General features: G+C 43.2%; 2 protein-coding genes across 2 annotated transcripts in view; one reads left to right on the top strand and one right to left on the bottom strand.

The window, feature by feature from the left end:
- The window catches only part of NDUFAF6 (NADH:ubiquinone oxidoreductase complex assembly factor 6), an 80,102-nt gene extending 66,458 nt beyond the window's left edge, over window positions 1-13,644 (bottom strand). The window contains exons 1-4 of the mRNA XM_077493058.1: window positions 13,502-13,644; window positions 9,085-9,184; window positions 4,984-5,106; window positions 1,662-1,718 (exon numbers count right to left, since the gene is read on the bottom strand). Coding sequence (XP_077349184.1) covers window positions 1,662-1,718; window positions 4,984-5,106; window positions 9,085-9,184; window positions 13,502-13,602 — 381 coding nt within the window. The 5' untranslated portion in view covers window positions 13,603-13,644. The remainder of the gene's footprint in view (window positions 1-1,661; window positions 1,719-4,983; window positions 5,107-9,084; window positions 9,185-13,501) is intronic.
- A 49-nt stretch (window positions 13,645-13,693) lies between these two features.
- INTS8 (integrator complex subunit 8) overlaps window positions 13,694-20,192 on the top strand; it is a 90,172-nt gene continuing 83,673 nt past the window's right edge. The window contains exons 1-2 of the mRNA XM_077493056.1: window positions 13,694-13,806; window positions 18,550-18,733. Of these exons, the coding sequence (XP_077349182.1) occupies window positions 18,559-18,733 (175 nt within the window). The 5' untranslated portion in view covers window positions 13,694-13,806; window positions 18,550-18,558. The remainder of the gene's footprint in view (window positions 13,807-18,549; window positions 18,734-20,192) is intronic.

Here is a 20,192-nt window from a genome sequence, read left to right as displayed (position 1 = left end):
GGCCAAGACCATACAGCGGTTTAACTGGACAGGTCCCACTCAGAACAGGCCTCTCCATGGTTGACCAATGAAGTTGAGTGCACATGCTCGGCATCATATCCAGAGGTTGCCTTTGGGAAATAGACGTATGAGTGCTGCCAGCATTACTGCAGAGGTTGAAGGGGAGCAGCCTGTCAATGCTCAGACCATACGCCGCACACTGCATCAAATTTGTTTACATAGCTGTCATTCCAGAAGGAAGCCTCTTCTAAAAGATGATGCACAAGAAAGCTCTTTATTGTAATTATGTCACAAAGTTGCCACATATTATATTATTGTTATTCAGATAGTAGCTTATCCATTTACCAGTAGTTAGTGCAACATTTTTTCCTTTATGCTTTGTACATCTGTCTGCCTAATGATAGTTCCATAAACATACAGCCATATTAAAGCGGAGCTGCAGAAATAATTATCCACCACTTTTCCATGTATGAACACGCAGTATGGCAGCAGTAAAATGGGTAACTAAAATGTTGCAGCCAATTTCCCTCACGGCACCCAAGCCTGGACACACAATTACATGGACTGTAGTTACCGGGAGCAGTGTGGGCATTTCATGGAACTACTGATAGTTTATTCTTCTCCGACAGATCCTGTCCATTAGACTTGCAGAGAATTAACCACTTGACGTCCACGCTGTAGCTAAAAAAGGGCTACAGTGCAGACCTCAAATGCCAGGAAGGCGTTAGTGTACTTTCTCCCATTCTTGGGGCGCACTCTGTGATTGCCGAGTTCTTCAGACTCGATAGATCACAGAGCAGGGTAAAGGGCCAATAACAGTGGGCCAATGACAGCTGATCATGGTCGTAAACAATAACCGGTTACGGCTTCTTTTTTTTTTTCACGCTATCAGCATGAAGAAAAGAATGAAGCCAGTAACTGGCTTCTGTTAGAGGGACATCAGTGCTAATCAGTGCCCCCAAGTGCTGCAAATCTGTGCCCATCAGTATTGCTAATCAGTGCTCACCAGTGCCACCTCTCCGTGCCCACCAGTACCACCCATCCATGCAGCCTAATCAGTTCCTCCTGATCAGTGCCCACCAGTGCTACCTATTAGTGCCACCTATCAGTGCCGCAGCATCAGTGCCCATCAGTAAAGGAGAAAAAATTACCTGTTTGCAAAATTTTATAACAAAAAATGATAACGTTTTCTTTTGTTGTTGTTTTTTTAATTCTCTGTCTTTTTTTGTTTGTTTAGCAAAAAATAAAAAACCCAGGAGGTGATTAAATACCACCAAAAGAAAGCTCTATTTGTGTGAAAAAAATTATAAAAATTGAATTTGGGTACAGCGCTGCATGACCACGCATTTGTCAGGCGAGTATTTTTTGCTATTCCCATACATCTCATTAATATACAGTTGAGAGATGTATATGGGAGCTGTTTAACCCAAAGGATTTTTAAGTACATTCAGTCTTTTGACCTAGACCCCGAAGTCAACCTCCCACCAGACAGAACAGCACAGCTAAACTCTATTGTAAGCCTCAAGGCCGGGACGGATGTGAATGTACAGTAGGTGAAGAGTTGTGTAAATTGTTGCCACTATATAAATATCTGTAACAAGTAATATAAAATGATAATTATGCCTGTAACTATATAATAATGCCTGTAATAAAATACTCACTCTGTCATCAATGATTCTGGTCAGCCATCGCTTTGTCAGTTTGTGTCTCTGCACAGCCTGTGCACAGAAAATAAGATAAGTCTATGAAGATTTTAGCATTCTCTATAAGCTCATTAAATTATGCAATTCTTAGGCATTTGACAATAAAAAAACTTGCTTCAAAGACCCTAACTTAGCTCACTGTACTTCACTACATTCTATGAGACTATACAGGATAATGCAACACTATCACAGCAATCACAGACTTTATTTTTCTCAAGTACAGGACTTCTTTAAAAAGGGCAATTCCAATTTTGTGGGAAAGAGAAATAGCAAATTAAAATAATAATGATAGTATACACAATTGTTGTATAATCCATATTGTAATTTCATTTTTGGTGAGGTACTCCCAAAGGGTTGATACTTATTAAAGGGACGCAGACCTGGCAATTTTCCTCATTAGAACTCTGCAAGTGCATAAGCTGGTTATTAATGCAAAAGTCACTCCCATTCAGATTCACTTTGTACAAAACACGATCTAACAAACAGCTATACCTTCAGAGCAGAAACAGGTAAGAATGGTCGTTAAAATCCTTGCAATGTATATTAATCACCCAGAGGGCATTGTACCAATCAGGCAGTCATGCAGATGACTGCACAGTGATAGCTTTGTATACTGGACAGCAATAGCTGCTCTTAGCATCAGTCCTACACAAACAGAAAGATGTGCATAAATGATCTAGTTCTTCATTATCTCTGCACATTCAAAGAATGAGTGTCAGCAGATATCAGCATATTCCATCCTAGTCCAACAATAAATTGATAAACTCCTTTATCTACAGTATTTCAATCAACTGTGCCTCTCATTACTGCCCTGATCTGACTATTGAGCATGAATACGTTAGATATGTAGTCATACTATATATCAGTGGTGGTCCAACTTTCATGATATGGGGTCCTCAAGCGTGGCCCTCATTATCACCAAAGGGTTGTACATAAAATTCAGAAAATATTTAGTTTCAGAGATGGCAGACACACAACAGGATATAGTCACAAACTATGGGCATGAGATGGTCAGAGACTGTGGAGATAATAAAGGAGATGTTCAGAAATTGCAGACATGATACAAGAGCTATTCGGAGACAGCAGAGCAGACACAGACCAGGAAAAGATCAAAGACTGAAGACATAATACAAGAGATAGTCATACTACAGACATGGGGCAGGAGACGGTCAGAGACTGCATACATGGGGCAGGAGACGGTCAGAGACTGCATACATGGGGCAGGAGACGGTCAGAGACTGCATACATGGGGCAGGAGACGGTCAGAGACTGCATACATGGGGCAGGAGACGGTCAGAGACTGCATACATGGGGCAGGAGACGGTCAGAGACTGCATACATGGGGCAGGAGACGGTCAGAGACTGCATACATGGGGCAGGAGATGGTCAGAGACTGCACACTCAGTAAAGGAGACGGTCAGAGACTGCATACTCAGTAAAGGAGACGGTCAGAGACTGCATACTCAGTAAAGGAGACGGTCAGAGACTGCATACTCAGTAAAGGAGACGGTCAGAGACTGCATACTCAGTAAAGGAGACGGTCAGAGACTGCATACTCAGTAAAGGAGACGGTCAGAGACTGCATACTCCGTAAAGGAGATGGTCAGAGACTAGACACGATACAGGCGATGGTCAGAGACTGCAGACATATTACAAGAGATATTCGTGGACTGTGAACATGCTGCAGGAAACTGTCAGATACTATGAACAGATTACTGTCTGCAGGGGCCCCAAGGGCCACACAAAAAGTGCCTCATTCGACCCCTGGACTGCAGGTTGGGCACCAGGGCTATATACAGTAACTAGAAAAAGGGGGTACTCCCACGCTATCACTAAGGTAAAGGTAAATATAAATAGATAGAAGTGTAACTGCTGCAAGCACCGATAGGGGACTCCAGAACCAAAATTATAATTGCTAACGAATGGTGCTGCGCGGTTACAAATAAACTACACAATATACATATAATGAAATAATACAAATGAATTCAAACTAAAATAAAATAGAAATTCAACTCTTGGTGTAATCTGAATGTGACTTCTGAAGTGCAACAGTGAAGTACTTAAAATTGAACACAAGATGACAGTCTAAACTCTAAAGTCCACTGCATATGAATCCTTGAATTGCAATAGTGAAATAAACATCCAGTGCAAATAGGCAAATAAGCAAGACTATATCACTATTGCACTTTATGGATACATAAAGTGCAATAGTGAGGATCACTAAAATCAATAGTAGTGAAAACGTGATTGTCCCAATCTCGATCATGCAAACAACACAGGTGTGGTGGGTCTCTCTTCTTTCCATGCAGTGACACTAGAAGGGGTGGCTGCTTACCCCACAGCTGCAAAGTAACAGGAAACCAGACACCCAGCATTTCTGGGTGTCTGGTTTCCTCTGTGGGTCCATTTCTGGGTGTCTGGTTTCCTCTGTGGGTCCATTTCTGGGTGTCTGGTTGATCGTGTAGCCTGGGAGGAGAGAGTAACGTGACTTCTTCAGGTGATGAAGGCAAAAGAACTGTGACCATATGCATCAGGATTGGCTGACAGAAACAACCGGAAGTGACGCAGGCGACGAGCTCGGCGCTCATGGAGATTTACTTACTCTACTATTGCTTAATCTCTTACAGTTTTTATGGAATAACATTTTAAAATACATACTACACCATTTGGACATTTCTCCCCCCCGCTTACTAGGTTGGGGTGTATGTGGAAGCGGAGTATAGCGGAGCCATCAGCTACTATTACTGATTATTGGATGAACACAAGAAGTAAACCCCCACCCCCAGGCTACACAATCGACCAGACACCCAGAAAGGGACCCGAAGAGGAAACCAGACCATTACTACATTTTCATGTTGTTACCTTACAGCTGTGAGGTTAGAGGCCCCTTCTAGAGGTGTCACTGAATGGAAAGAAGAGAACCACCACACCTGTGTTGTTTGGACAATCACGTTTTCAGTACTTTTGATTTTAGTGATCATCACTATTGCACTTTATCCATCAAGCACTTTGTGAATTTTTTATTTTATTTTTTTTAATAGTCTTGCTCATTTGCACGGGACGTTTATTTAATTATTGTACTTCAAGGAGTCATAAGCATTGGACTTTGGAGTTTGTGTTCAATTATAAGTACTTCACTGTTGCACTTTAGAAGTCACATTCACTTTTCACCAAGAGTTGGATTTCTATTTTATGTTTATATACAGTAACACTTCCCACGCAAAAAGTAAATTAATACATTTTTCAATTAATTCACATGTGCTAAACAAACAAGGGAAACCTTAGCTAATTCCAGAGCCACAGGGTGATGTGGGGGATTTTCTTGGTATATGTCTTGAAGAATGTCCCTCCAGAACTGCATCCGCATCAGACCCAGGTTCTTCTGAGACACAGAGTCCTTCACCTTTCAAAAAAAAAAAAACACAAGGGGTTCTATAAAGGTCACTTCTCCTTAGGCCATGCTTAATAATCCAATAACTAAAGATCTGGTTACTTGATATAGACGGAGCGTGGTTGTAAAGCTTTGATTATTTTATTTTTCTATAAAAATAACAAGTTTATACTTACCCGCTCTGCCCAAACCTCCTCTAGGGTCCCCTGTCTGCTCCTTTCTCCTCCACTCCGGTGAGTGCCCCCAAAGAAAGCCACTTTCTATGGTGGCACTTGTGCAGGCTCACTCCTGAGATTCACGGTCTGCGTCAGACAGCAGGGGTTAATCCTGCCTCTTGCCACTGGCTTTGATTGACAACAGCGGGAGCCAATAGCCCTCGCTAACTCAGCAATGCCAGTGAGACCAGGAAGTGAGGAAAGTGGAGAGCTGCAAATGTGCACAGCACTGGATGGAATGAAGGCTCGGGTACATAAGGGGGGAGGAGGTGCTACTGATGCCTAAATACGTTTTACCTTAATGCAAGGTATAAAAAATATTTAGGCTTTAGAGCCACTTAAATATTATTACACAGGGTTTATGTAGCAGTGCTTTACAAAATGTAATACAAAAAAGGTAATAACTGTGGGGATGAGTTGATGGAGAAAGCAAAAAGTACAAATATTAGGTTGAGGCAGGACAGACTTCCCTAAAGAGATCAGTTTTCAGGAAGTAGAAGATAGCCAAACACATTGGGGTAGGGCATTCCACAGCAAAAGGGAAGCTTGGGAGAAGCCCTGAATGTGAGCATGGGAGAAGGTGATGGGAGGGCAGGAGGTTTTGGGAGGAGCGAAGTGGATAGTTTGGGTGATATTTTTGAGATGAGGTTGGTGATGTAGCTTGGGGGAAAAAAAAAAAAAAAAAAAAAAAAATGTATGGATGGCATTGGGAGTTAAATGAAAAAAAAAAAAAATAAATAAAAAAAAAAAACATAAGATTTTATATGTTGAGGGGTGGCTATTACAATTAAAACCATACATTTTTATACATGGGTCCTCTTCAATAATCAAAAAACAACCAAGTGAAATAAAAATAACATAATATACAATAAAACAAATCCATGCTAATGATAGCAGTGAGACAATGTCCTGTGTTCTATTGAAGCAATATCAGTCCTTTTTACAATTCCTTTATATCACCACCTGTGCAATTGTGAACTATGCTGCTCTTATTTCAAAGTGCTCCTTTTTACAGATGTGCACCACCACCTATAGAAAGGGGCCACTCACCAGATAGCTTTGGGACACCAGGACTCTCACAGCTTTTATGGAATTCCTTTATACTAGCACGGGCTCAACATCCATCCAGTTACACCAGCAAGGATTTTTTTAAAGCCCATGGCGTGTAAAACACACTCAAAAACTTCACTCGGTGCCAAAAAAAAAAATGTGCACACACAAAGAGTGAAACGCAAAAACGTGCAACGGGTGTACACAAGCCCTCTAAAATCAGAGGGCCTTGCCCTGATCCCCCAGGGCGTGAGGCTCCAGACGGGGGCTGGGGTACTTTACACTTGGTCTATCTGGCCGAAAACCAGACCCTCTCTGGAGGGTCTGCCGAAACAGACCCACCCAAGTACTTGGTGGGGCTCCCCCGAAGGGAAGCCCTATGAGAGGACAAACCAAGGCCTGAGGTCCTATACCCTACCAGTCACACATGCAAAAACAAAATACAAAAAGTGACAAAAGGCTTTAAATAAAAGAAAGTGGCGGAGAAGGAAGGAGAGGAAAGTGAAAAGTTACACCAGCAAGGATACCCAGATTACTTTGGGTCACCAGGACCCTCACAGCATTATGCGAATTTTATTTTTAGACGTCAGGGCAAGCCCGGGGACTCACACCCTTCATCTTATGGAGAAAAAAAAAAAACACACACACACACCAAAGTGAAAGTGACAAAGCACGGGGAGAAAATAAATTAAAATAAATAAGTGGGCGTGAGCACAGGCCAAGTGTTCATTTTAGCATTACACCCAATTACATCTTCACTAACCTGCTCACCAGTGACAGATAAAAGGTAGATAGGCACAGCAAGCAAGCAGCATAAGGGGACAGATGATGCAAGGAAGCCATGAGTAGTTTGAATCTGCTATTAGGAAGATGATGTGAGCACATCATGATGGAAACATTAAAATGAAACTAGTGCTGAAGAGAAGGTGCTAAAAGTAGTAGACAAAATAAAATATCTTGGGATAGTGGTGTCAAAGGACCCGAATCAGTATATATCCGACAACTTAGCTCCACTATTGTTAAAATTTAAACAGAAATGTGACATCTGCAGCAGACTTCCCCTATCAGTGACTGGACAGGCCAATTTGGTCAAAATGATCTGGATGCAGCAATTGCTCTATTTGCTCCATAATTCCGCAATTTTAATTGGAGAAAAATGGTTCAAAAAGATACAAACACTTTTTAGAAAGCTAATTTGGAAGAAATGCGAGCCTAGGATTAGCCTAAAAGCCCTGCAATGTCCAACAAGCGAGGAAGGGTTGGCTGTTCCCCAACCGTATAGCTATTATCTGGCAGCTCAGTTGCAACATCTAGGAGGAAGTGCTATAAGGGGAGGGGGGAAGATGAGCGACAAATTGTTGCTGCTGGACTCTCCGCACAGATCCATAGTAGAAGCGCTAGAGGCAGGCTCCTTGGATAGTAGGTGACCAACATCAAAACTGATAACTAAAATATGGCTAACAACTAAGAAAATAATGGGGTATAAGGGAGTTACTGAATTCTCACCCATCTGGAATAATAAAAATCTGCAAGAACTTCTTAATATAGAAAAGAATAAGGAATGGGAGAAACACGGAGTGTGCCAGGTAGCCCAACTGTATGAGGGTAACACCTTAAAATCATTCATAGAGCTGAGACAGGAATACGGGATACCAAATAAGGTATTTTACAGCTATTTACAGATAAGACATGCTTTGGGTAAACAGTTTAACAACGGCATCCCAGCATGGAGCGAGATTTCCCTTCTCCAAAGATTAATTAAAGCTGTATCTAATAAAGGTTTGATATCAATAGTGTATTTGCAAATTATGGGCAAAAAGAATATGAACGAAAGCTTGCTCAATAATAAAATAAGATGGGAAGAGGATGTAGGAGAAATTACAGCAGACCAATGGGCAAGGATCCTAGAGTTCGGATCGTTGGTGTCGGTCTCCCCCTCGCAAAAAGTATCCCACCTGTTTCTTCTGTATTGAGCTTATTACACACCTAAGAAAATGTGCATGTTTGGCCACCGATCAGATGATAAGTGCTCTAGATGCACCGAGACAGGGGACCTTATACAAATGTTCTGGAGATGCCCAAAGTTGCATCGATATTGGGCAGAGATAGTGAAAATAATCAATAACACGTTTAGTGTAAACCTTGAACTGGAACCCAGAACATGTGTATTGTATCAGGCAAGAAAACTGATTGCACAGAACTGGCAATCACAGATTCCCCCGCCCCTGAAAGATTGAGAGAGAACTATGAATAAATTAGTATGGTCAGAAAAAGCAATGCTAACCAAACAAGGAAATTATAGCAAGTTTGTTAAAATATGGAACCCCTGGCTTCAAAAAATGAATGTCTCTGGGTGAGAGAGAGTAATGAAATAAATAAATAAGTGGGCGTGCATGAGCACAGGCCAAGTGTTCATTTTAGCATTACACCCAATTACATCTTGACCTATAAAAGTAGATAGGCACGACAAGCAAGCAGCATAGGGGGACAGATGATGCAAGGAAGCCATGAGTAGTTTGAATCTGCTACTAGGAAGAAGATGTGAGCACATCATGATGGAAACATTAAAATTAAACTAGTGCTGAAGAGAAGGTGCTCACAAAAGAGGCAATGTACAGGACTTATACCAAGCTTGCAGGAGGTTGTGGTGCATTATGTCGATGGCATGTGGACAAGATTTAATACAGAACACAAAGATCATTTACTGGAGTTGTAGAATACCTACCTGTGATAGTTCTACATTAAAGGCACGCAGAGCAAGTACAGAATTTTGGGATTCTGGGGGTAGCAGCAATGTACATAAAAATCCTTCATAGTCCCGTTTCCTGCAAAAAAAATAATGTTTTTATGTGGGGTTAACAGGTTAATCTAGGTATGCAAGGCATGTACAAACACCTCTCATCTGTGATGTAGAGGAATAGTAAAAAGCAGAAAGTGCACTGGCATTGTGTGAAATCCTCAATAAATGTTTATTAAAAGCTATATCTTATACTCAAAGGAGGTACCTGGTGTATCATTAGATCCATTCATGTGGAAGCTTTCTCAGACTAAAAGGCACACATATCCAACTATCGACTCCATACACTAGAATGTAATCGCTGTGTCAATTGTGCATAATGGTTTGCGCATTTCAAGGGCATACCTCCTCTTCAGAGCTACTTGAAATGTGCAAGTCTGCCTTCTAATAGAATTTCACGCTGTGCGCTTTCAGTATGTTTTTTTTTTAGCACTGTTCAAGGTTTTCCCAGTCTGGAGGGAGCTGCAAGGTTGTGCTTTCACATAAGAGATCTCGGCCACTCTCCCCCTTTCACATAAGAGACCTACAGTGCCTTGCGAAAGTATTCGCCCCCCTTGAACTTTTCAACCTTTTGCCACATTTCAGGCTTCAAACATAAAGATATCAAATTTTATTTTTTCGTGAAGAATCACCAACAAGTGGGACACAATTGTGAAGTGGAATGAAATCTATTGGATTTTTGAAACTTTTTTAGCAAATAAAAAACTGAAAAGTGGTGCGTGCAAAATTATTCGGCCCCTTTACTTTCAGTGCAGCAAACTCACTCCAGAAGTTCAGCGAGGATCTCTGAATGATCCAATGTTGTCCTAAATGACTGATGGTGATAAATAGAATCCACCTGTGTGTGATCAAGTCTCTGTATAAATGCACCTGCTCTGTGATAGTCTCAGGGTTCTGTTGAAAGCGCAGAGAGCATCAAGAAGACCAAGGAACACACCAGGCAGGTCCGTAATACTGTTGTGGAGAAGTTTAAAGCCGAATTTGGATACAAAAAGATTTCCCAAGCTTTAAACATCCCAAGGAGCACTGTGCATGCGATCATTTTGAAATGAAAGGAGTATCAGACCACTGCAAATCTACCAAGACCTGGCCGTCCCTCTAAACTTTCAGCTCTGGTTCCTGCTCCATTCTGCTGTGTTGTTGAGCAGCGGAGGCAATCCAGCAGCATACCCTGGGTGTCACCCCTCTGGTGGGTGTTACCCGGGTGCGGTCTGCACCCCCAAAATGACGCCACCTCAGCTCCCGGGACGGGCCACATCATGGGTCCCTGGATGGACTATACCGTATGTTTTGCCTATTAACTTCATGTAAGTTTAGGATTGAATACTTCCTTTCCTTGCCATTGTATATATCTATATTACCTCTTAAAGGTTTTTATTAAATTTACTGGTCTTTTTTCAGACATGTCGATGCATCCGCCCCCGATGAGTGGTTTTTACCATGAACCGTGTCAGTCTTATTCAGGATGCAGTCATGACTTTAATCCATCATGTTCCTTTTATATATGGTTATAGCTTTTACCATTATTATCTCCTACTAACCACATGGAGCCCTGCATACCGGCCACTAGCACGTGCCTTAACATCAATGCAATATATGCATATATATATTTTATGTAATCGTGTTTTGTACATATATCAATTCTGCATGCATATATTATGTGCTAGATATACTGTTTGATAATAAATACTTTGATACTTTTATACATTTTATGGTCTGTCATATGCTTCATATAAAGTCCCAAACTTTTATTTTGTAACCAATATAGGGATGGAGACACATTTTTTGTGTCTCATATAAAGTCCCTTCTCCCTTTTTCCCCACTGTGTAGGAGGAGTAGTTGGGCCCCCTGGTGTCCTTCTCACACTGTGGCAGTGAAGTGACAGGAGTAATTTTGTTGTTCGATGCAGGTGTACCAATATGGCTGCCCACTCAGCTCTAATCAAGCAGCGCTCCACCATCTTCGTACTTTACAGCATTTCTTCACATCTACCTAAAACTTTTGCACAGTGATGTGTTATCTCTTCGATACAGCTGCTTAGTATAGTAGAAAATCTCCTGATGAAGCCAAAAGGTGAAACCTGTTGAGATGACTTCTTCAAGCTGCCACATATGAAATTTATAGGAGCAAGGTTCATTTATGTATATGATGTCATTGATCTTTCTGGAACTATGTATCCCGCTGGATTTTTAATGAATGTCTTTATACAAATTGTTGTATCAATAAAATTATCTGTTTTTATATATCTATATGTCAGCACCTCAAAGGTCTCATTCTTGACATAGTTTTTGGTTTGGTATATCTACTGGAATGCTGGTGCCCTTGGTTTCTCCTCTACCGATTCTTTGTAGAGTTTTAGACCACTTTAAAAGTCAGAAAATTAAAGTGCTTGTTGACCCCCCCCCCCCCCCCCAAAAAAAAAAGAAAATGGTTTTCTGGTCCCTTTAAAGCAGATTAAACAGAACAGTACTTGTGCTGTGTAATCTACCCACTTCTAAACTGTAAAAAAAAAAACTGACACTTCCTGTATCCCCCTCTCTGTACTAACCATGGTGGTCAGGGTTGCTGAGCCCTGACCACTGTGGTCAGAGTGTATCCCTCCGTTTTACGCAGCCCTGATCTCAGCTCTCCTCTCCCCCCTCCTCTTTACCTGTGATCTCTGTGTGGCTCTGTCTCCGCCCTCCTGATGCCATTACTAGAATAATTATAAATGATCCCTGCTGGCCTCTCTCTTATAGGCTGGTAGAGCACACTGCATTAGGGCCGGTTCACACTGCGAGGCGAGGCGAGGCGACACGGCTCGCCTCGCCTCGCTCCCGCAAGTCGCCCCCATTCAGTACTATGGAACCGTTCTGAGAGGAGCGACTCGAGTCGCTCCGACTCAGAAAAAAGGTTCCTGTACTACTTCGGGGCGACTTCGGGGGCGACTTGCATTGACTTCTATGCAGAAGTCCTCTGCAAGTCGCCGCTGAGCTCCCCGCAAGTGGCGGCGAGGTAAGTCGGAGACGCCTCGCCGCGGCTCGCTGTGTGAACCGGCCCTTAGTCTTATAAAAACAAGTGTTGTAAATATCGATTTAGCGTGACTCTCGGACAGTTTCCAGGGCTACTGCATGAGAGGCTGAGTGGCCATGTGATCTCCCCCGCTAACGTCAGAGGGGGATCTCGGCCCCTCCCGCAGAAGTCATATAATCGGATGTATTCAGTGGCTGCGAGTCATGTGACCGGCCTGAAGATCATTCTAAATAGGTATTTATAATGCTCATTTTTATAACAGCCTATGCTAAAGGCTAGTTCACAGGGGTAGTGGCCCCTGCCGTCCCTCTGAAAGACAAAATGCAGTGGACACTGGCGGCACTGATGCGATTTACTTGAACAAGACGGTTTTGTGGGCAGTGCCACCAATCAAATGCCACATGCTGTTTAATGTTTGCAGCAGCCATGGCATGTGTACTGCCCTGTGTGTTTGCTTGCCCTAGTTTAGGTGAGCAGTAGCAGAGTGGTAAAACCATGACTCAACCACCCGCTTTTATTGCCCCTTCGGCAGCCCCTGTAAACGTGTCTTAAGGCCGCATTTATACTGAGCGACACTAAGCATTTTGCGACACTTTTTTAGAATAGTAATGCAGCACACATAATGCCCCCCTCTCCATCCTGTCAGGCCCTGCTCTGAGACACATTCCTGTCTGAATAATGTGTGCAGGTTTCAGGGGGACTGAAACCCGGACACAAGATTCAAAACCCGGACAGGTGGCAACCCGAGCTGCCCATTGTGCATCAAAGAAGCTCAAGTATCATTCATGGCACTGAGCCACGCAGGCTTAGCAACATGCGTTTTGTCATGCGGAAAGTATGCAACAAGATGCACAACTGTTACCCACATTTGAAGTGCTATTAAAGAAAGAAATGGCACCACAGCGGTGAAGTGCTTTGTGGAGATGTGGGCAGAAGGTGGCGTTACTGGTCGTGTTTATATGATGTCAGCTCAGGTTCGAATGCAGCCTGATGGACAACCAACAACCATACAAAGTATCTGACAAACAGAGCAATCTCTATATCAGAGATATGCCATTAGTGGACCTCCAGCTGTCGCAAAACTACAAGTCCCATCATGCCTCTGCCTCTGGGTGTCATGCTTGAGGCTGTCAGAGTCCTGCTATGCCTCATGGGACTTGTAGTTCTGCAACAGCTGGAGGTCCTCTGACTGAATATCCCTGCTCTATATAGTGCTCCACAGGGAAGAAGGATTGCAGTGAGGATTCCTATTGGGGGAATTAACTAAAACTAGAGAAGCTGTGCATAGCAACACAGGTGAGCTCAGCCATGCTGTCCCTCCCCTCACTCTACCTGACCAGCTCGGCGCAGTATGAGGCCGCCTTGCCGCTTTTCCCCCGGCTGTTCCCCGGGTACACAGGTGACTGGAAGCGCAGCATTGCCCTCACTGCCATGACAAAGTCACCCCAGCACTCAAGGGGCGGGGCTTCACCACTTCAGCTCATCCTCTCATTGGGGGGAAAGTTCAGACCGCAATCCTGTACGTCATCATCCGCAGCCTGTGTTGTGGTCATGTGACCCGAAGTGACGCATTTCACGGGCGCCGGACCGTCTACATAGATTCTTCTTTTCTTTTCATCCCTCGGTGTGCGGAGCCGGTGAGTGACCGGGAGGGGGTGCTGAGGGAGGGGCTTCCACCGGGGGGCGGGGGTGTACTTCTTCCCATTCATTCCCTGTGTACAAACAGCGGTCCTTCTGAGGAGGAGGGCCGGTCAGGGGTACAGTGATCCCAACAACACACATACACCGATCAGCCATAACATTACTAAACTGGATAACATTCATTATTTCATAACAATGGCATCTGAATTTGGGTGGGATGTATTAGGCAGGAGGTGAACATGTTGTCCCTGAAGTTGATGTTGCAAGGAAGTGTAAGGATTTGATAATAGGTGTGCATAGCCTATTGCATTAGGGTGTACACCACAAAGCTCAAAAAACAGTGTGTATATATATATATATATATATAAATTAGGGCTGTGGAAATTTAAAGATGAATTCCTCGCTTAATCAATACATTTTTTTTTGATCAATCAAAATTCTTTTGATCGGTACTCGCCTCTCTTTCGGCTTCAGGGAGTTCCATCGGAGATCCGGTGACGTCACAGACATCGACGTCACTGGACTCCTCCAGCCTTCCCCAAGTGCCTCTGTCTGCTAAAGAAGGGAAGGGGGGAGGAGTCCGGTGACGTTGAAGTTCTGATTGAACGTAACGCGTACGGGGAGGAGCTACACATGACGTCACCTGCTGCTGCCCTACAGAAATAACAGGATTGTCGGCTTTACATGCTGTGTTTTTATCATCTTTATGTGAGTAGTTTGTTTTTTTAACACAAAAATGAAATCTTATACTTAAGCGGTGAGCACTTAGATCTTTTCTTTCTACCCATGACCTGGCATCCTTGCTGAGATATAAGGAGAGGTGAGAAGTTTATGGTCCGTGTTAACCCTTTTGATACCCACTTGCATGACCACCTGTTTGCACAGGGGTCCATGCCATAAGGTGAGAGTGATTAGTTAGACCGGAGGTGGAGGGATTGTTACACTACTGTGGGAAAAAAAATACTTACATCAGTGCTACAGTTTGAATCTAAAATGTATTTGTGTGAACTGTGAAGTTAAGTCATGGATTGTGGAAACTAACTAGTGTCGGGTGATTGTATATAGTGTATACCACATTTACCACTGACTAATGCAGAATTGCAATGCAAGGAGATCAGCTAAAAGTAGTTGAATCTGTATGTGCGTTATAATTAATCAAAATTAGCCGATTAATCAAAAAATTGATTAATCAAACTCAAAAATTTTAATCAGTAACAGCCCTAGTGTGTGTGTGTGTGTGTGTGTGTGTATGTGTATATATATATCTATATATATATATATATATATATATATATATATATATATATATATATATATATATATATATATATATATATATATATATATATATATATATATATATATTTTTTTTTTTTTTTTTTTTTATATACAGTATCTCAGAAAAGTGAGTACACCCCTCAAATGTCCCCTCAAAATGACTCAACAAACAGCCATTAATGTCTAAACCGCTGGCAACAAAAGTGAGTACTCCCCTAAGTGAAAATGTCCAAATTGGGCCCAAAGTGTCAATATTTTGTGTGGCTACCATTATTTTCCAGCACTACCTTAACCCTCTTGGGCATGGAGTTCACCAGAGCTTCACAAGTTGCCACTGGAGTCCTCTTCCACTCCTCCATGACGACATCATAGAGCTGGTGGATGTTAGAGACCTTGCGCTCCTCCACTTTCTATTTGAGGATGCCCCACAGATGCTCAATAGGGTTTACGTCTGGAGACATGCTTGGCCAGTCCATCACCTTTACCCTCAGCTTCTTTAGCAAGGCAGTGGTCGTCTTGGAGTTTTGTTTGGGGTCGTTACCAGGTTGGAATACTGCCCTGCAGCCCAGTCTCCTAAGGGAGGGGATCATGCTCTGCTTCAGAATGTCACAGTACATGTTGGCATTCATGGTTCCCTCAATGAACTGTAGCACCCCAGTGCTGGAAAAACTTGTGCATCAGCTTTAGAAGAGGCTTCCTTCTGGGACAACAGCCATAAAGTCCAATTTGATGCAGTGTGCTGCGTATGGTCTGAGCACTGACAGGCTGACCCCCCCCCCCCCCTTTTCATCTCTGCAGCAATGCTGGCAGCACTCATAAGTCTATTTCCCAAAGACAACCTCTGCATATGACGCTGAGCACATGCACTCAACTTCTTTGGTTGACCATGGCGAGGCCTGTTCTGTGTGGAACCTGTCCTGTTAAACCGCTGTCTGGTCCTGGCTACCATGCTGCAGCTCAGTTTCAGGGTGTTGGCAATCTTCTTATAGTCTAGGCCATCTTTATGTAGAGCAACAATTTTTTTTTTTTCAGATCCCTAGAGAGTTCTTTGCCATGGGGTGCCGTGTTGAACTTCCAGTGACCAGTATGAGAAAGTGAGAGTGATAACACCAAATTTAACACACCTGCTTCCCATTCACACCTGAGACCATGTAACACTAACGAGTCACATGACACCGGGGAGAGAAATTGGCCCAATTTGGACATTTTCACTTAGGGGTGTACTCACTTTTGTTGCCAGTGGTTTAGACATTAATGGCTGTGTGTTTGTGTTGAGCTATTTTGAAGGGACAGTAAATTTACACTGTTATACAAGCTGTACACTCACTATTTCACATCGTAGTGAAGTGTCATTTCTTCAGTGTTGTGACATAAAAAGATATAATAAAATGCGAGGGGTGTGCTCACTTTTGTGAGCTAGTGTGTGTATGTGTGTGTGTGTGTGTGTGTGTGTGTGTGTGTGTGTGTGTATATATGTATTATTGTATATATATTTTTTTATTTGTGTGTTTTTTTTTTTTAATGTTTTTTAGGATCCCCATGGGGGGGGCTTTGGTGAAATATCAGGGGTCTGGGACAGAGAAAGGGACCAAGGTCAGAGATTTCCCAGTCTCTTTCTGTGCAGCCAATCAGCAGGGGGAATCTGTACAGGGTAATTGGGGTGTGCGCACGCCTATGGATTTGAGCGACTTTGACAAGGGCCACATTGTAATGGCTTGATGTCTGGGTCAAGGCGACTCGATCTGCAGCGGTCAGGACTGACCAAAAGTGGTCCAAGGAAGGAGAACTGGTGAACCAGTGACGGGGTCATGAATGGCTAAGTTTCATTGATGCACATGGACAGAGAAGGTTGCTGGGCCAGTAAGAGAGCACAGCGCACTTCATGCATGCACAGTAGGGAACCAGCTGTGAAGCCATAAGGCTTTGCTGCTGGGTTCCCTAACCAGCAATGGCAGCAGCAACAGTACCCGACAGCCGATGGAATCATCATCTGGGGTGCCGACATCGCTGGATTCCAGGACAGGTAAGTGTCCTAATATTAAAAGTCAGTAGCTACAATATGTGTAGCTGCTGACTTTTAATTTTTGGAGGGGGAGGGCGGAACTCTGCTTTAACTAACACAGTTTTGTTTTCAATGATAATGTCTCCACTGATCCCCACTGATCAGGCGGATGACTGTTGTGTTTAGTCTGGACTTAGTTTCAACTATGCCCTACCATGGTAAAATGTGTCATTGGCTACAGGCTGGAACTGTTACAGGAGTTGTAAAGTCTTGTGGTTTTTCACCTTCGTGCAATGTATGCATTAAGGTGAAAAACATCTGCCCCCAACCAGAGCCCCCCTTTTCCTTATCTAAACCCTATCGTTCCAGCGATGAGCACAAACCCAGCAGCTGCAGTCCCGGGGTCCTCATTGGATAGAGTGATAGCAGGAGCGATTAGCTCCTGCTGCTGTCAATGAAATCCAGTGCCACGGGAGGTGGGGGCAGGGCCGAGTCCAGCTGGACTCGGGAGCATGCCCACGCGGAATGCCGCTCTCCATGGGGGCACTCGAGAAGGAGCCAGGAGCACCACTTGCGGACCCCAGAAAAGGAGGAGCGGGCCGCTGTGAACCATTTATAGGCAGGCTGATTGTACCACTTGGGTACAACAAGTCTGTCAGATTTTTCGTGCTATAGCCGCCTGCAATAATCACGGTTTGTTCTTCTGGCCGCTGCGACCACCCCCCCCAACCTCCCTCGGAACAACACGATAGCACTGGGGAAGAGATTTCTCCACCGTTTTTTTTTTTTTCTTTTCTTTTTTTTTCTTTCCTGGTTGCAGGAAAGAAAATCTGATCTTTTATACCCAGCCCTAATGAACAGACCTTGAATAAAGTTGTTCCAAAGGAGTGATGCCATTAGTGTGCAGCCTTCCCTGTAAAGATATAGCAGTGCACTAGAGCAAGGACAGGCTCATATGGCTGGAACCTGTCTCATCCCATACTGGGGAGGAGGAGTGGAGTCTGGAGCAGAGCTTTACACGGTGGATGCTATAACGGTAATATTGTTGCTAATTTGTTTGATAAATGCTACCTCCTGGTTCATCATTGTACTTTCCCATGCCACCTATGTCCCCCTGCCTCCAGCCTGCTGACCTGACAGTGATTCGGCATCATCGTCCCTATTCATTTCAAAGCCAAGCTGAACTAGGAAGAAGTGATCTTTCCCACGGGCTTGGAAATTTTCGAAAGACTGGCTGTGCAGTGTTAGAAATATAATTACCGTACCTGTGCCCATGAAGCTATTGGACTGGCGTTCCACTTTAAGGGAGCAGTTTTCATACACTAAACTGATTATGGACAGTAAGCTTAAAATTGTAGTTCAGTCCAGCTTTACCATAACTGGCTGGTTATATGCAGACATTTGCTGTACTTAATTGTAGAATATTTCTGTGGCTCAGACATCTCTCATCTGTTTGCAGGCTGAAAAAATGAAGAAGAAAAACCCAGGAAGTGAAAAGGTCCAGCCGAAGAAGATGAGTGCAGAAGCTGCAGACAGGGAAGCTGCAACTTCCAGCCGGCCCTGTACTCCTCCTCAGACTTCATGGTTTGAGTTCTTATTGGATGATTCATTGATGGAGGCTCACCTACAGAAGTTATTTCCAGGTACTGGCTTTTAGTTTATGTGCATTAATTGGTGCATTTGACTTTCTGAAAAAAGACCCGTATTACTGAAACAACCAGCATGTTCTTCTGTGAACCCTTTTTAGGAACTTGCTGGGAATGTGCCAGAGCAATCTCACTCAAGGTTTTCCTTTTGCAGCAGTATCTTTTAGTGTTATATGCAAAGCACAAACCCTAATGTGTTTATTTGTGTTCAAATTTGATTTATTTTTCATTTATTCTTGTGTTACTATTGTGGAGTTTACATAACAGCGAGGTGTGCTTTGCTGTTTAGTTGCCAGCATTGCTTACAGAAAGCTGTGTGGAGATCTCTTGGGGCTAATGGGCAGAGGATTGAAGAAATGTACAGAGTATATGTTCTCTCACATGCAGATTATGTTATTACTGTACAATGATGATACACTTGTAAATCACCTGTAATCTCAGAAGGGAAGTCAGGCTCTCCATCGGCAATAGCTATAACTACAGCAAGCTACAGTGCGTTGTAGGAGAGATCTGCATCGATCTGATGTTGCAATTGTAATGTGAACCAAACGCTGTGATATTAATCTTTTTTTGTGTGAGTGCATATTATGAAGGCTTTTTAAGAATAGCATTAAAATATTTTAAACGGGATTAAGCTATGTCTGCTGTTTTTCTTCTATTCCATGGGGGTATAGAGGGGATAAGCGCAGAGGTGGATAAAAGATGGGAAGACTGGTGCCACTATTGAATTGTTGATTTATATGCCAGATTGAACCTTTTGGTTCCCGGTAAGAGCAATACTAAGGGAGGTTCTCTTCCACCCCCCCCCCCCCCCCCTTTTCCTTTTTACTTGTGCACACGTGGAGGCGATATCTGTTGGTGCCAGTATTCCACATCTGTTTTACCTGCAATAGACTCTGCTTTACAGTGTTTGACAGCGATCCCGAATATATGGACTATATTTATTGCACAAAAAGAGGCTGATATTTAAACTGTTGCTTCAAGGCGATAATTGCTTATTAGCGCTGCTGAAATCAGTCTTTATAGAATTTTTTTGATGTTTTACACATGTTTGTTATTTAAAAAAAAAAAAAAAAAAAAAAAAAAGCCTTTACAATCACTTTAAGGTTTCTTGGCTGTCGCTTGGCGATTCGATGTTTCGGCTCCCTCCCATAAATTTTCTATAGGATTAAGACCTGGAGACTGGCTAGGCCACTCCATGACTTTATTGTGCTTCTTCTTGAGCCACTCCTTTGTTTCCATGGCTGTATGTTTTGGGCCATTGTCATGCTGGAAGACCCATCTACGACCCATCTTCAGTGTTCTGGCTGAGGGAAGAAGGTTCTCATCCAAGATTGTACAATACATGGCCCTGTCCATTGACCGCTCAATGCGGCAAAGTCAGCCTGTACCTTTAGCAGAGAAACAGCCCCAAAGCATGAAGTTACCACCTCCTTGCTTGACTGTAGGGATGGTG

This window comes from Lithobates pipiens, unplaced genomic scaffold (genome assembly GCF_037356315.1).
Source record: "Lithobates pipiens isolate NorthernLeopardFrog02 unplaced genomic scaffold, aLitPip1_a1.2 Scaffold_19, whole genome shotgun sequence".
NCBI classification, from domain to species: Eukaryota; Metazoa; Chordata; class Amphibia; order Anura; family Ranidae; genus Lithobates; species Lithobates pipiens.
The sequence above is the reverse complement of the archived record's forward strand: the minus strand, read 5'-3'. Positions and strand labels throughout refer to the sequence as shown.